The 13,892-nt window shown below is 53.3% G+C and overlaps 6 protein-coding genes across 6 annotated transcripts; 3 read left to right on the top strand and 3 right to left on the bottom strand.

The window, feature by feature from the left end:
- Positions 1–1,863: 1,863 nt before the first annotated feature.
- J4E90_004513 (uncharacterized protein) lies at positions 1,864–2,493 on the bottom strand (the record flags this gene model as incomplete). Its single annotated transcript, XM_051434078.1, has 2 exons — positions 1,864–2,029; positions 2,078–2,493. 2 exons carry the CDS (start codon positions 2,491–2,493, stop codon positions 1,864–1,866), a joined length of 582 nt encoding a protein of 193 aa, XP_051292596.1.
- Positions 2,494–2,761: 268 nt separating this feature from the next.
- Positions 2,762–4,419, top strand: J4E90_004512 (uncharacterized protein; the record flags this gene model as incomplete). Its single annotated transcript, XM_051434077.1, has 5 exons — positions 2,762–2,926; positions 2,980–3,105; positions 3,158–3,235; positions 3,287–3,981; positions 4,029–4,419. 5 exons carry the CDS (start codon positions 2,762–2,764, stop codon positions 4,417–4,419), a joined length of 1,455 nt encoding a protein of 484 aa, XP_051292595.1.
- An 823-nt stretch (positions 4,420–5,242) lies between these two features.
- J4E90_004511 (uncharacterized protein) lies at positions 5,243–6,538 on the top strand (the record flags this gene model as incomplete). Its single annotated transcript, XM_051434076.1, has 1 exon — positions 5,243–6,538. The coding sequence occupies one exon, from the start codon at positions 5,243–5,245 to the stop codon at positions 6,536–6,538; it is 1,296 nt and encodes a 431-aa protein (XP_051292594.1).
- Positions 6,539–7,182: 644 nt separating this feature from the next.
- Positions 7,183–9,176, top strand: J4E90_004510 (uncharacterized protein; the record flags this gene model as incomplete). Its single annotated transcript, XM_051434075.1, has 2 exons — positions 7,183–7,597; positions 7,723–9,176. The coding sequence occupies 2 exons, from the start codon at positions 7,183–7,185 to the stop codon at positions 9,174–9,176; spliced, it is 1,869 nt and encodes a 622-aa protein (XP_051292593.1).
- A 126-nt stretch (positions 9,177–9,302) lies between these two features.
- Positions 9,303–11,138, bottom strand: J4E90_004509 (uncharacterized protein; the record flags this gene model as incomplete). Its single annotated transcript, XM_051434074.1, has 4 exons — positions 9,303–10,131; positions 10,237–10,629; positions 10,699–10,892; positions 10,953–11,138. The coding sequence occupies 4 exons, from the start codon at positions 11,136–11,138 to the stop codon at positions 9,303–9,305; spliced, it is 1,602 nt and encodes a 533-aa protein (XP_051292592.1).
- A 1,793-nt stretch (positions 11,139–12,931) lies between these two features.
- J4E90_004508 (uncharacterized protein) lies at positions 12,932–13,809 on the bottom strand (the record flags this gene model as incomplete). The annotated part of the gene is made up of 2 exons (XM_051434073.1): positions 12,932–13,533; positions 13,620–13,809. 2 exons carry the CDS (start codon positions 13,807–13,809, stop codon positions 12,932–12,934), a joined length of 792 nt encoding a protein of 263 aa, XP_051292591.1.
- Between the last annotated feature and the right edge of the window lie 83 nt (positions 13,810–13,892).

The following is a 13,892-nucleotide window of genomic DNA, read 5'->3' as shown; positions in this document are numbered from 1 at the left end:
AAGTAATACTAGGCTACCACGCGTGTCATAAGATTGGCCTTTCTTTCTTCTACTTCTTACCCCAACCTTGACATAACAGACAACCACACTGTTCGGAATCGACTTTGCCTGGACATTGCAGCAGGAACGTATTCTCTACCCAGGTCAACAGCAGCACAAGCAACGACCATGAACTCACTCAATTCACTGCCGCCAGTCCAGGCCGCCGATCGCGCTGGAGTCACAACTACAAAGACGACGACAACCATAACCACAGTTACTACAACCACCACGACCACGTCTCAGGATACGACTGCCTTCACGCCATTCCGGTTCCCCGATTTGCCTGTTGAACTTCGAGTCATGGTGTATGAAGAGCTGGTGATTGTTGGCAAGGTCTTCTATACACCCGACACCTACGCTGTCGAAAACGAGGCGCGCTTCGAGGACTGGGAGTCTTATCCAGTTAGTAATACCCATGTACGAACTGTATGTGAGACAAATACTGACTTCGTACACTCATCTTTAGGTTCCGTCTTTGGCTATCCTCCGCACTTGCAAGCAGGTTCTTGGCGAGGCTGAGGAAGTCTACCTAGCCAACAACTTATTTGTACTACCGGATGAAAGCACGAAAAGACAACCATTTGCAGGATCAGGTCTTTCCCACAACACTAAGAGCGTAGATATCACCCGCACGCATGTACCCTTCCCAGATCGGTGGCTCTTCTCAGCTTCAGCTCCCCGTTTGATCAAAAGTATCAGTATTGGCTTCAGTGGGCGCTCTCACGAAGGCTTTCCCGCTCTCGATCATTCCACTTGGAAAACGGAGGCCGATTTCGACAGCCTAGCTCCCGCGACTCGTCTGCAAATTGCGCATGAGAGAGCTGTGAATTATCTGAACGGTGATTTGGATGGTTACATCGAGGACCTTTATCGTTTCTTCAAATACGGTGGGGGCCCAGAGTTTGAGCGTATGAACTATCTAGAGTTTGATTTGACGAATGCGTTCTGTCCGACAGGATGCTGTCGTATGGCGGAGCAAAATTGGCCCCAGATGATGTGTCTTGGACCGAGGAAGACAGGTTTCCTGGGGGTGAGGAACGAGCAAGAAGCGGACATCATCATGGTTGAGGTATACGACACCCTCCACGGCAATTATGGTGCACTGCACGAGGATTACGAAGGAAAGCTCGAAGTGGATATGGAGGGGATTGAAGAGGTGTTTGGCATTGTTTTTAATCCAGAGAAGACGCACTGGGAGCAATAGAAGGTTGAGACTAAGTAAGTAGCAGCAGCACGAAGCACGTCAGCCTAGGGAAAAACCGAACACCCTGGAGCCTACATCAAGGTAAAAACATACAAAGTAGGTGGCCTAAGGTCAACGTAGGCTCCAGGGTGTTTAATTTTTCTATTGTATGAGGTGGGAGGACATGATCACGCTGAGAGTATCAACAACAGTTGACAATCGCGTGGCTGGTATGATGTTAGCATGAAAACCAGATGGGGCGTCCGGTGGGGTCTGGAGGAGAGTCTTGTCTATCACAGTACGGCACAATGTAAGCTGGACTTGTTTAGGCCATAGTCAATGAATTGATCACCAGTCGGACCAAAACCTTAGTGGCGAATAGCAGTACACATTTAAATAAGCCGATCTCTATGCTCATCATGTCCTCTCGGTGGGCATACAAGCAAGACGAGTCTGTATCTCCTAGGTCGCAAAGACCCCGTCTCGATAAGCCTGTAGAAGGGCGGGGCTAGAATGATGAAGGCTGGTGAGGTTAAGCACAACGACAAGCAGAGTCATCACAACACTCCAAACGATACGACACTTCAATCAGAAAAAAGCCCTGCCTCTGCATTTGTATTACAAGTCCCAAGATGTATCTATGCGTGCCACAACCTCGCGACGGCCTCGGTGATGCCAACGTCATTTGTCTCGAAAGAGTAGAGGGCAAGACCCAATGCGACCGTTCCGGCGCGGAGAGCCCACATGGCGGACTTTCGAACGAGGGGAACACGCTTGGTGGGGAAGTAGTCGATGATGCAGGACCTGTGATATGTTAGCCACTGTAACTCAATACGCATCCATTCTACATACTCAAATCCAATATGCGAGTGGACTACCAAAAGGGCGCAGAGAATCGAGTCGGACAGCGGGTTCAGCGATCCAGCAGCAAAGGGCGCAATGGTCAAGGGAATCAGACCGGCCGAGACGATCCTCTCAAAGCTCCAGTGGTAGCTGCCGTGGGCGTAGTCGGGGTCTGGCACGGGGACGGGGTCGTTGGTGGTTCCGATGATCTTCTGGGGCAGCGGCGGCAGGATCTGGTTGCGCTGTGTGGCGTGGAAGGCGGCGATGCGGGTCGACTGGGGGATGGCTGAGCGCTGGAATGCTGGTCGCAGCGACTGGGCGAGCGGGCGGTTGAGGGTCGAGGTCGCGGTGGACAGCATGCGCTGCGAGGGCTGGGCGGGCGGGCAAGCTTGCCTGAGGAGGCCGGGACGCATGACGGAGGCCATTGTACAGTCTGATTGTCTGCTTGGGGTCGTGGAGGTCGCAAGAAGCAATATCGGGATCGCAGTCGTAGTTGACGACAATGCCTCGGATGTCGATTGCTGACGTCCCTGCCGCCCTCATTGGCCAGCGGTGGCAGCCGGAAAGTCCCGTGATCGCAGATTTGACGAAACTCATCCACCTCACCTAGGCCGCGCTGCAGCTGGACGTATCGACATCCACCCCAACCCATCACCGCCCCATCTCCCATCCCCTGCACCGCGAGCAGACGCAATGGCTTCCCGCCAGCTCGCCCTCAACCTGCAGCGCAGCATGCGCTCGCGCTCCGCCATCAACGCCGTCAAATCATCGCGGGCCTCGCCTCTGACCCGCGGCCTGGCCACGCCCGTGGCCTACGGCGCGAAGACCGAGTCGACCACCCTCGGAAACGGCTTCACGGTATGCCCGCCACTGTAGGAGGATACAGGACTGCAATTGACCCGCCTGCGCAGATCGCTACCGAGCACTCCCCGTGGGCCCAGACTTCGACAGTCGGTGTCTGGATTGACGCTGGAAGCCGCGCCGAGACGGACAGGACCAACGGCACTGCCCACTTCCTGGAGCACCTTGCCTTCAAGGTACGGACACTCAATGGCAATGGCCGGGACAGCACGCTGATGCATGGCACAGGGAACCCAGAAGCGCACACAGCAGCAGTTGGAGCTCGAGATAGAAAACATGGGCGGCCACCTCAATGCCTACACCTCGGTACGTCATACGGAACGAAGAATTCCCAGGGCCGGATACTGACCAAAACAGCGCGAGAACACCGTCTACTACGCCAAGGCCTTCAATAACGATGTCCCCGCCGCCGTCGACATTCTCTCCGATATCCTCCAGAACTCCAAGCTCGAGGCCCAGGCCATCGAGCGCGAGCGTGATGTCATCCTCCGCGAACAGGAAGAGGTGGACAAGCAGCTCGAGGAGGTTGTCTTCGACCACCTACACGCCACCGCTTTCCAGGGTCAGCCCCTCGGCCGCACCATCCTCGGACCCAAGGAGAACATCCAGAGCATCCAGCGCGCCGACCTCGAGAACTACATCAAGACCAACTACACCGCCGACCGCATGGTCCTCGTTGGCGCTGGTGGCATTCCCCACGAGCAATTGGTCGACCTTGCCGAGAAGTACTTCGCCAACCTCCCCTCGGAGCCCCAGGACTACTCCGCCAAGTCCGCCGCTGCTGAGCAAAAGGCAAAGCCCGACTTCATCGGCTCCGAGGTCCGCCTCCGTGACGACACCATGGGCACCGCCAACATCGCCATTGCCGTCGAGGGTGTCAGCTGGAGCGACCCCGACTACTTCACCGCGCTCGTCACACAGGCTATTGTCGGTAACTGGGACCGTGCCATGGGTACCTCCGACTACCTTGGCAGCAAGCTCAGCAACTTTGTCTCGCAAAACGCCCTCGCCAACAGCTTCATGAGCTTCTCCACCAGCTACTCGGACACTGGGTACGTCATAATTGAACGATACTATAAATATTCGCTAACAAACCTAGTCTCTGGGGAATCTACCTCACCAGCTCCAACCTGACGCAGCTCGACGACCTCGTCCACTTCACCCTCCGCGAGTGGTCCCGCCTCTCCATGAACGTCACGTCCGCCGAAGTCGAGCGCGCCAAGGCCCAACTCAAGGCCTCGATCCTCCTCGCCCTCGACGGCACAACCGCCGTCGCCGAGGACATTGGCCGCCAAATCGTCACCACCGGCCGCCGGTTATCGCCCGAGGAGGTGGAGCGCGTCGTCGGCCGCATCACAGAGAAGGACGTTATGCAATTCGCCCGCAACAGGCTGTGGGACAAGGACGTCGCTGTCTCGGCTGTGGGCCAGATTGAGGGTCTGCTCGATTACAACAGGATCAGGAATGATATGAGCAGGATGCTTTCATAATCGGGCCTAGAGAGAGAGGGAGAAAGGGGAAGGAGGAAGTGAGGAGTGAGGAAATATGTGCATAGTAAGATGATTGCTGTGAAAGCGTTTTTAGACGGCATAGGTTACTATTGTAGTTTTTTGTATGAAGTACTTGACCGGATTGTATTTTGACAAGATCTTTTTCAATAGTGCTCGTTGCTTGTGGATGAAGTGCACGTGGGTTCGTCTGTGTGGTCGATGTGGAAGTAGGAAAAAGTCTGCCCGAACCAAGAATAGGCTCTAGTCTAAGTCAAAGACATCTTCTCTCCTTCTCCAGACACAGTTCGCTGATCTTCTCGTTCATACGTACATCACAACCGTCGATGAGTAGCGCAATAGCCCCGAAAGCGGTTCAAGACAACGGCGCTGATACTCCTTCATCTACTAATGGCTTCAACTGGCAGTGTATCCTTACTCGAGGGTCAAAATTTCGATCTTGCTTGCGATTCATGCATTCGTCGGGACATTGTGCAAATAGGCGGATACCTTGCGAAAGCAGTCTTGGTCGCATCGAACTCGACCATCAGCCAAGCAATCACTTTCACACCATGAAAATATACAAAGTACAAGCGTTTTACGAAACAGGCAGAGCCTTTGTCTAGTCTCTCAATTGTGTAGTGTACAATGTCACTTGGGCATCCATGTACACCTACAACAGCAAAGTAAGAGAACCCTTAACCACCAGCAACCATGTAGCCCAACGCGGCGGTGAACAAGCAGAGAAACTAGGTAGGTTTCTACATAAGCGGTTCGAGCTTCGCCTTTCTACATCCCTCCAGTCACTTACAACCCTAATTCAACCATGGACAAAACTCAAACTCAGCTAGTCGTCATATTGGCAGCTATCACTGCAGGTTCGGTTGTGACTTTCGAGTACCTACGGTGGTCTGATTCACGGCTGAAGACTCAACCAGTGTCCTTGGTTGCGCAGACTAAACCCGAGACTCCTCAGGTTACGATTCATCCTGGAAAGAAAGAGGAGAGTGCTCGGCAGTCTCAGGTCGATACCTTCACTAATCAGTCCGTTGTGAAAACCACAGTAGAGACTCACACCAACAATCCCAAAGAGAGTAGCCAGGAATCACAGCACGATGTTTCCGCAACCCCGCCCGTCGCTGAGACCGCGACACAGCTTCCTGTGGTCCCATGCCACTGCGATCAGTGCAAGACGAACAGTCAGGGGCCTCAGACAGATATCTCCGCAAACCGGCCTTCACGGATTTCTCGGATCAAGGAGGATCGGACTATGCTCGGAGCCCGTCTCATCAAGTCAAAATTCCACGTCCAATGCTCCTGTGACTCGCATACAAAGGAGCTTTATTTCAAATGGCCTTACTCATGCTCGGCCAAGCACCACGAAGACGACATCGTCCTTCAACCCAATTCGCGACCTACCCTAATCCGCGAGTGCGAAGATAGCACTTACGAAAGCCTGTCGTTGGCAAATCGCACCATCGGGTACTTCTCCCGCTCAGAATCTACCATGGACACCAACCAGGTCGCCGCCCTTGCTCAATGGCGCAAAAACCACGAGCGTACCCGCGTACTCGAGATGCTAGCACAGAACGACATTCGCAGCAAAGACACCCAGTTCTTGACAGATTGGCTCGTCTCCCAACTCAACGAAATCTTCTTCTTCGGCGCAATCAAGGACCTAGAAACAGTCAGGAACGCCAAGGATCTAGATGACGAACCACTCCTAGCGGACGCAATCACAGAACTCAAAGACGGTCAGAGTCAATCACGCATCCGTCTCCATCCAACACGTCGCTGCTACACACAATTAGAGAACAAGCGCCAAGGCAAGACTTTGGCGGAAGAACGCACGGGATCTGTTCTACACGAGATGCTACATGTTTTCTTGGACCAATATGCATGTCCACGGTGTGTGACACGAGAGAATTGGGCCTCCCATGGGAGGGCGTGGCAGCGGATTGCAAAAAAGATTGAGGAACAGAGCTTGGGTCTGTTGGGTATCGAGACGGATATAGGTCGACTGACAAGCTTTTTGGCGGATTGGGAGGATGATGGACTTAGGGTTAGTCTTTGTGATGTAGAGGCTTGTGGGTTTTGGGAGAGGCCTGAATACAACATGTAGGGGCTGAGCGCGGACGATGGAGACTGGGTAGTGTTTTTGTCTAATTGTTCGATGCTAGAGCGGAGACCATACATCCTGGTCGAGAATGAGTCTAGATACTCACATGTACCTTGATAGGAAGATGGTCATGCATTTGAAATCACTCTGTTGCGATTGAATACAGTGCCAGCCGCTTCATGTTGAGTTGCTGGGGTGTTCAGCCTTGCCCCGCCTCAGGGTTGTACGCACTTTCCCTGTCGATAGATTCGCCATCCAGGAATCCAGGGCTATCAGGGTTCTGACAACCTTGGAAGGTTCCAGACTTCGTTAGAACACCAACATACCGTCGCGACATTCTAGGCAGTGAGCAATTTTGCGTTCGCCAGCTCGCGCCTCTCATTCACGCCACGGGTTCGTTTTGCTGGTCACGGCTGACGCGATGACGTCGCCGCCCTGTGCTCCGCGGTGCTTGTTCGATGAGCAAACGCAACCAGCAGCTTGGAGAACGGGGCGACGTCAGCGCCTATAGACTCACCTGAGAATAACAATCTTTACGGAATATCATCAAAACACAATCGTATTGAATGCGACATTGTCACGTTGATATACACCTGCTAATCTAGCCTGCGCACGTCGCGCGCGACTAACCGAGGCCCAGCGCCACCATGGACATCGACAAGGAGCTCGTTCAGGTCGACGAGTTGCACATTGGACTCGATCGCTCACACATTACCTATGAAGGTCAAATCGAGATAAGCGGAAGTCGCTCCGAAAGCAGCAATGACGACACACCTCACCCACGCGACCCATCACCTGTATCATCTACTACTAGGATAGTCAACAAGGTTCGGCAGAAGAAACACACTGCCGGTGTGAAGATCAGGAAGACGTTGCATATCGCAAAAGCCGAAGATGAGATCGAAGAGCCTGATCCAGATGCTGTGGTACTTGTCGATACGACGGAGGTGAAGCAGTCCAAGTCACGTCTTGACCACAAGTCTACGGCGGCAGAGAAGCACACACTTAAGGACCTTTTGCATAACCCTATCGATACAGTCAAGTCTAAGGGATGGAATCAAGGTAAGCGACTCTTGTTTCACCTGCGCATGCAGAAGTGACGAATACTACGTATGATCTCAATGTGCTAGGTCGAGCAAATCCTCAGTCAACACATACCCAGCGCTTTACTAACTTACAAACTCTAGGAAACCAAGAGGTTGCAGCGAACATAGCTGTAAGCGAAGTTCCTCATGGCCAGGAAGTAGATTTGGTCAATGCAGCGACTATATTGGACCAGGCTGCAACTAAGGACGAGAAGGCGCAAGCCCAGCAAAGTCTCGCTGAGATGCTTGACCAACGACAAAGCACTTATGTGCGATGGTCACTCGACCGACATGTGACGAAGATTAGAATCATTCCACGAGACACTGCCGTCCTCAAGCCCAGAAAGGATTTCGAGAAGAAAGATGACGCGGGCCGTACTGTCACTGACTGGAAAGCATATAGCTCGCACTTACTGGACTACTACGCTCATCGATATGGTGGCCAGTACATAGGCTACGGATCCGACCCGCCAACTCCCAGCAAAGAAACCATCATGCCGAACATCGAGCGCCTGATCGTTGCAACATCGCCTTTCCAGGAGTTCATCATGACTACCCGTCGCGTATATCGCTGGGAGTATCCACTCGAGACAACGAAATACCTAGCGATCTACCTCATACTCTGGTACTTCAATCTGCTATTACCCGGTGTCATGACAGCGTTGCTGTATCTGGTTGGCGAGCGACGCTGGAATGCTCCGTCCATGGAAGACCTTCGCGAAGACATCAAACACAGGGAAGATGTGGAGAGAACAGCCTTATCACTGACCGAGTTCATTGAGAAACAAGGTGACGAGAACTGGGCACACGACCTTCTCCAAGATCTGGGACCTTGGCTAATCGTCCAACTAGCCGATTTGGCTAACTTCTTCGAGAGTGTTCGCAACTTTTACGAGTGGCGAAAACCGACACGTACACTGACTGTCATCATCATTCTGGCTCTTGCAATTGTCGTCACGGTCTTCACGCCACTTTGGCTGCTCATCAAGATGTCCACCTTCTCCGCCGGCTTCACATTCTTCTGCCTCTTTCCCGTCTCGGTTAATTTCCCGAACTACCGTCTTCTCGTCTCGCCCTCGAAACGGTTGCTCTGGAACATTCCAACGCACGCCGAGTGGGCGATCCAGTACATACAAGCCGAAGGCCTCCGTGTAGTCACCGAGAAGCAGAACGCCATTGACAAAGCAGCCGAACTGGCAACTACGGCTAGTTCCTCTACTCCCGTCTCACCGGTAAACCAAGACTTTGCATCCTACCCCTCCCACTACGAGAAAACACCAGGCCATCTCATCATCAACGCTACAGGAGTGCGCTTTGTCGCAAAACGTCCCCCACATGATGTCCGCTTCTCGCTGCCATATGTACAGATCCACCATCTGGAGAAGCAAGACCGATATCAGGAGAGAATGATCAAGGTCCTCAAGGAGTGTGATAGGGATCTGCGTTTTCTGAATCGGGAAGGCGAAGAATGGATCTTGCACGAAGTCGAGAAGAGAGACGAGGCGTTTAGTCAGATTGTTGGGTTTAGTCGGACGACATGGCAGGTACTTTGGTAGTGTGATATCCCCTTCATTCAGCCCAATCCTTCATGGGTAACAAAAGTAGCACTTTTCCAGTTTTGAGTCAATTATAACAACATTCTCATATTGATACATCCCTATGTACACACGCCCATCCCGCGCTCAAACCTTCTCAGCCACACTCCCCTCCACCCCAGCAATAGTCGTCTCCCCATTCCCCAACGTCTCCACCAACCGCCTCGGCCCAACATACCCCCTCTTCCTTATCCACACATACCAGCCGCCCAGCAGAATCGTAACCCCGCCCACCAACGCACTCGTATAATTCATCGTCGTAGTATCAAACGGCACCGCGAACGGGAAGCAGTATATCGGTATCCACACAACCATGTACCCACACGCTATACTCGCCACCGTATAAAACACCGGCGTGGGCATCGTAAACGGGCCTGAGATAACGTGGCGGCGCCGAGTAAGGATGTTGGGTAGGATGAACGCGAGGTACGACATCGACGATAGCACGATGAAGGAACCTACGAAGGCGGAGAACGCGGTGCTGGAGCCGATATATATGCAACCGAGGATTGTGTTGATACCCCCACAAGCCAACGTCGCATTAAACGGATTCCCCCACTTCCTATCCACCTTGCCCACCCATTTGCTAAACGGCGTCGCGTCATCTCTTCCCAGCGTCCAGAGCATGCGGCCAGACGTAATATAACACCCGATATTCGTGCAGAACGTCGGGACGAAGATGACGAGTAAGAGGCCGAGGGACCCCCCATGCGTGTTTGTGGCTTGCCGGTAGAGCTCGGCGAGGGGGAAGGGCCAGGGGTTTGAGAAGAGGCTGTCTAGGTCGTTAACGGCGTAGAAGATTGTGATGAGGTAGAGGAGGGCGGTTAGGAAACCGACGGTGTACTGGGCGAGGATGGCTTTGGGGATGTTGGTCCGGGGGGAGGGGAGTTCTTCGGCGAGGTGGGATACGCAGTCGCTGTGGGTGGTTGTTAGTATGACTTTCGTATTCTTTGGTTGGTTGATTTTTGAGGTTGGGGAAAAGGAAGGGGATGGTAGATAGATGGAATGGGATAAAACTCACGGCGTCCCCACAGCAAAAGCCCCATTCAACATGCCGGCGCAAAACACAAATCCATCGCTCTTCCACCCCGTCTGGTTCTGCCAGTCTTTCCACACAAACTCGTTGCTGGCGTACCCTTTTCCGGTTCTACTAGGCATGATGGCGCAGACCATGATGGTAACAAACACACCCATGAGGATGAAGAAGAGACCGATATTCGTTAGTTTAGGCAGCGCGCGATTGGCGAACATGACGACGAAGCAGGCGAGCCAGGTAATGATGAGGTAGGCGATGAAGATGTGCCAGCGCTCGAAAGCGTAGCCGGGGTGGAAGAGACCGTACATGGAGATGATTTGGTTGGCGAGGATGGAGGAGATGGATGCTGTGCCGAAGATCCAACCTAGGGCGTTCCACCTGTGGGATGTTAGCTGTGCTCTTTTCTTGTATCTCATCATTTGTTGGAGTGGGTTAGATGATACGTACCAGCCAGCGTAGAACCCGATTACCTTTCCGAACCTAGCTCCGCCTGTGACGGAAGCCCAATGGTAAACACCGGCTGATGAGGGGATTGCAGATGCCATCTCTGCGATACACGCCGCGATCATGAAGTAGCAACATGCTACGGCGATGAATTCGTAGATGACACCTGCTGGGCCGCCATTGTAGAGCGCAATGACCTAAGCAAGATTAGCATCTTGTATCCCATTATTTCGTACCAGAGAAGAGGATAGACGTACGATAGACCCCCCCAACGCAGCCCAAACATTCCCCGTCGTAATTCCAATTGCACAGATACTCAGTAAACTGAAATTCCTCTCAAGTTCCTGTTTGTGACCCGACGCGTTCAGGACTTCGCCAACGCCTGTCGCTTCATCGATATCCTCCGGTCTTGGCTTCTCGGCAGACTTCTTTTCCAGATCCATAGTTGGAAGTGGTAGGACAGCGTGAACGATACGCCAGTAACCGTGAAAGTTTTGCTATTGCGACGTGATGCAATGCGTATGTAAGAGGTCGTTAATGACCAGGATGCACGCAAAAGCGATAAGACCCGTCGTTAACGTCAACAACCCTCCTCTCTGCCTAGACACGGCCAACCGGAGATTAATACCACCAATCGATCAAGTCCAAGCGAGTGAGCAATCGAGTGGATTCGCCGTGTCGATCGCAGATCAAACGGACCTACGCGGGAATCGTACAAGCAAACGTCCCGCCCAAGAGATAAGGAAGCAAAGAACGATGGCGAAAGAAAGGACGATGAATCTAGCTGAGAAGAGTGTAACGACACAGAGGAAGAATGAAGGAAATGTGCAATTCACGTCTTACTCTTATGACGGCCCGCGACTTCGCACGCCTCTATCTTTGTCGTTACGTTGAGTTGTGTCAAACATACCAGTGACATCTACACGTAAGTACGTATACTAAGCGACGCGACAACATGTCCAAGACAGGCAGATAAAGCAGCCCTACCAGCAACCATGCAACTTCCGTACGCGCTAAGTGCACCCATAGCCCAGTGCTAGATGCCGTCTCTACGCCCCGGTCACGGCCGTCACGCCAAAAGTCAGCCCCAGCGAAGCAAACCCATCCCCAAAAAGGCTGACCTACATACTATAGTACAACGTGCGCGCATCCGACCATCTCCGCACTCCCGCAGCTGGAATGGATACCGTGGAGACGGGTGACGGGATATCAGACATCAGGGAACACTAATCATGTTGTGTCGCATGTCGAACTGATAAGAGAACCTCAGGCGAGCGATGGTGGACCAGGGGTGTAAGATAACCAACGATCCCGGGAATGTGGTGCAGGAACTGTAAATTTGACCAATGGGGAGAAGGGTAGTGAGGTTTGGTGGAGAGTGCATCCCGGGAGATAGGCGGATAATGCTGGCGACTTGGGGAATGCGGAGATATCTTGCATGGCTTGTGTAACGAGGTGGCGTAAGGCGAGATAAGTGATTACTCCGACGGGTTTTGGAGGTTTGGAGGTGAGATCGGGAGTTGTTGTTAGAATGTTTCTTTTTTTCAGACTCGCAAGATTAGTGGAACAATCGAGTTGAGATGCGACGGTTTCTCGTTCTGCTCTCCCCATGTTAGCGCCTGGTTGGTGGTGTGATGGGTGTTGTCCACAGGACGGAAGACGGCGCCATGATCGAGCCGCTTACGCCCGTGCTATACCCCACGCGTCCTAATCGGCTCCATTGGTCGTGCGACTTGATACCATGCGATGCAGTGACATTGGGGCGTTAATTGAGATCCATGGAGAAACAAAGGCGTGATACGCTGACAATGGCTGTGCGGTCGGGAAGGACAAATGTTTTCAGCGAAAAAAAAAGTAAATTGGTCCACCCACGTGCAGTGCATTGTCACCACAGCTTTTTAGGTGACATGCGCCGGATAGGAAGGCTGTAGTGACATGCGCTACATGCTATATTTTTTGTTGTGTAGTTACAGCGCAATGGGGTGCAACTACAAAACAGAAAACATAGCATATAGCGCATGTCACTACAGCCTTCCTATGGCTATATTTCTTAGGTACTGTACACAAAATAAACAAACGCACCTTCAACTCCGTATCCCATGTCATGTCGCTCTGCCAGAGGTCCAGTGATTACATACGTTTCGTCCTCATTTACGCGTGAGCGATATCCGTTTCTAGTGACATATTCAAATCCATCTTCAATCCAACTCATTCCGTGTGAAAGAAAGTAGCAGGCTCACGCACTGCGCATCTCGGTATCCTCGGCATCGTCCACGTCGCCAATCTTCCGCTTGCTAGGCGTCGCGCTGCCCTCGTCGCCGTTGTCGTCGCCCTCGGTCCACTCGGTGACTTCCCACTCGACGTGCACGCCGCTCTCGGAGTGTCCGCCGCGCTGCTGCTTGAAGCGGCCCAGGCGGGTGTTGCGCACGATCTCTTCGAACCAGGGCGCACCTCGCGATTGAGGTTCTGAGCGGACGACTGTGCGCGAGCGGTTTGTCCGTGAGGGTCCGGCGGCGGATGTCTCGTCTTCGTCGTCGCTGCTCTCGCTGCTGCTGGGCAGGAAGCCGAGTTCGCCTAGCATGTCTTGGTCTTCGTCGAGCAGGCTGCCGACGGTCAGGGAGATGTGCTCGGCCTCGTCTCTCGTCCGCTCGTTCCACGACGAGAGTTGTGTGCCGCAGTATCCGCAGAACTGGCGGCGGGTATTCGAAGTGTAGGGGTTGACGAAGCTGCGCTTGATGCTCAGGCGCGTCTCGTCGGGGTATTGCGCGAACGTGGCCGAGGTGTACCATGGCAGAGGGACGCGGAGCCAGAGGGTGAGGGGGTTCGCTGAGTGGTGTCCTAGAGTCTTGTTAGCACCGTGTTGGAGAGTAGCGCGCGGCAACCCAAAGCAGACTTGGGCTGCACAACGCTCAGCGTTTACTTACGCGACGCAGAGGTATTGTCGTATCGCAGCTCGGCCTGGCGGATCTGCTGTGTCGGCATCTCAATGACATAGCGGTTGCGTCCGCACGCGCAGGAGCCGTGCAGCGTCTGCGTCGCCATTCCGGGCTCGTGGATGTTTGGATGGAAGCGGTTCGCGTGGTGTGTTCGGGTGCAGGCAATGACTCTGCCCATATAACTCGCAATTGACGTGTCTCAGTGTGTGCGGCGTGGCGTGTGGAAAGAAATCGAAATTGGCTGCTGCCCGTCGCGCCTTC

The sequence above is a fragment of the Alternaria incomplexa genome (genome assembly GCF_024043165.1).
Source record: "Alternaria incomplexa strain BMP 0042 chromosome Unknown scaffold_5, whole genome shotgun sequence".
Taxonomy (NCBI): domain Eukaryota; kingdom Fungi; phylum Ascomycota; class Dothideomycetes; order Pleosporales; family Pleosporaceae; genus Alternaria; species Alternaria incomplexa.
The sequence above is the reverse complement of the archived record's forward strand: the minus strand, read 5'-3'. Positions and strand labels throughout refer to the sequence as shown.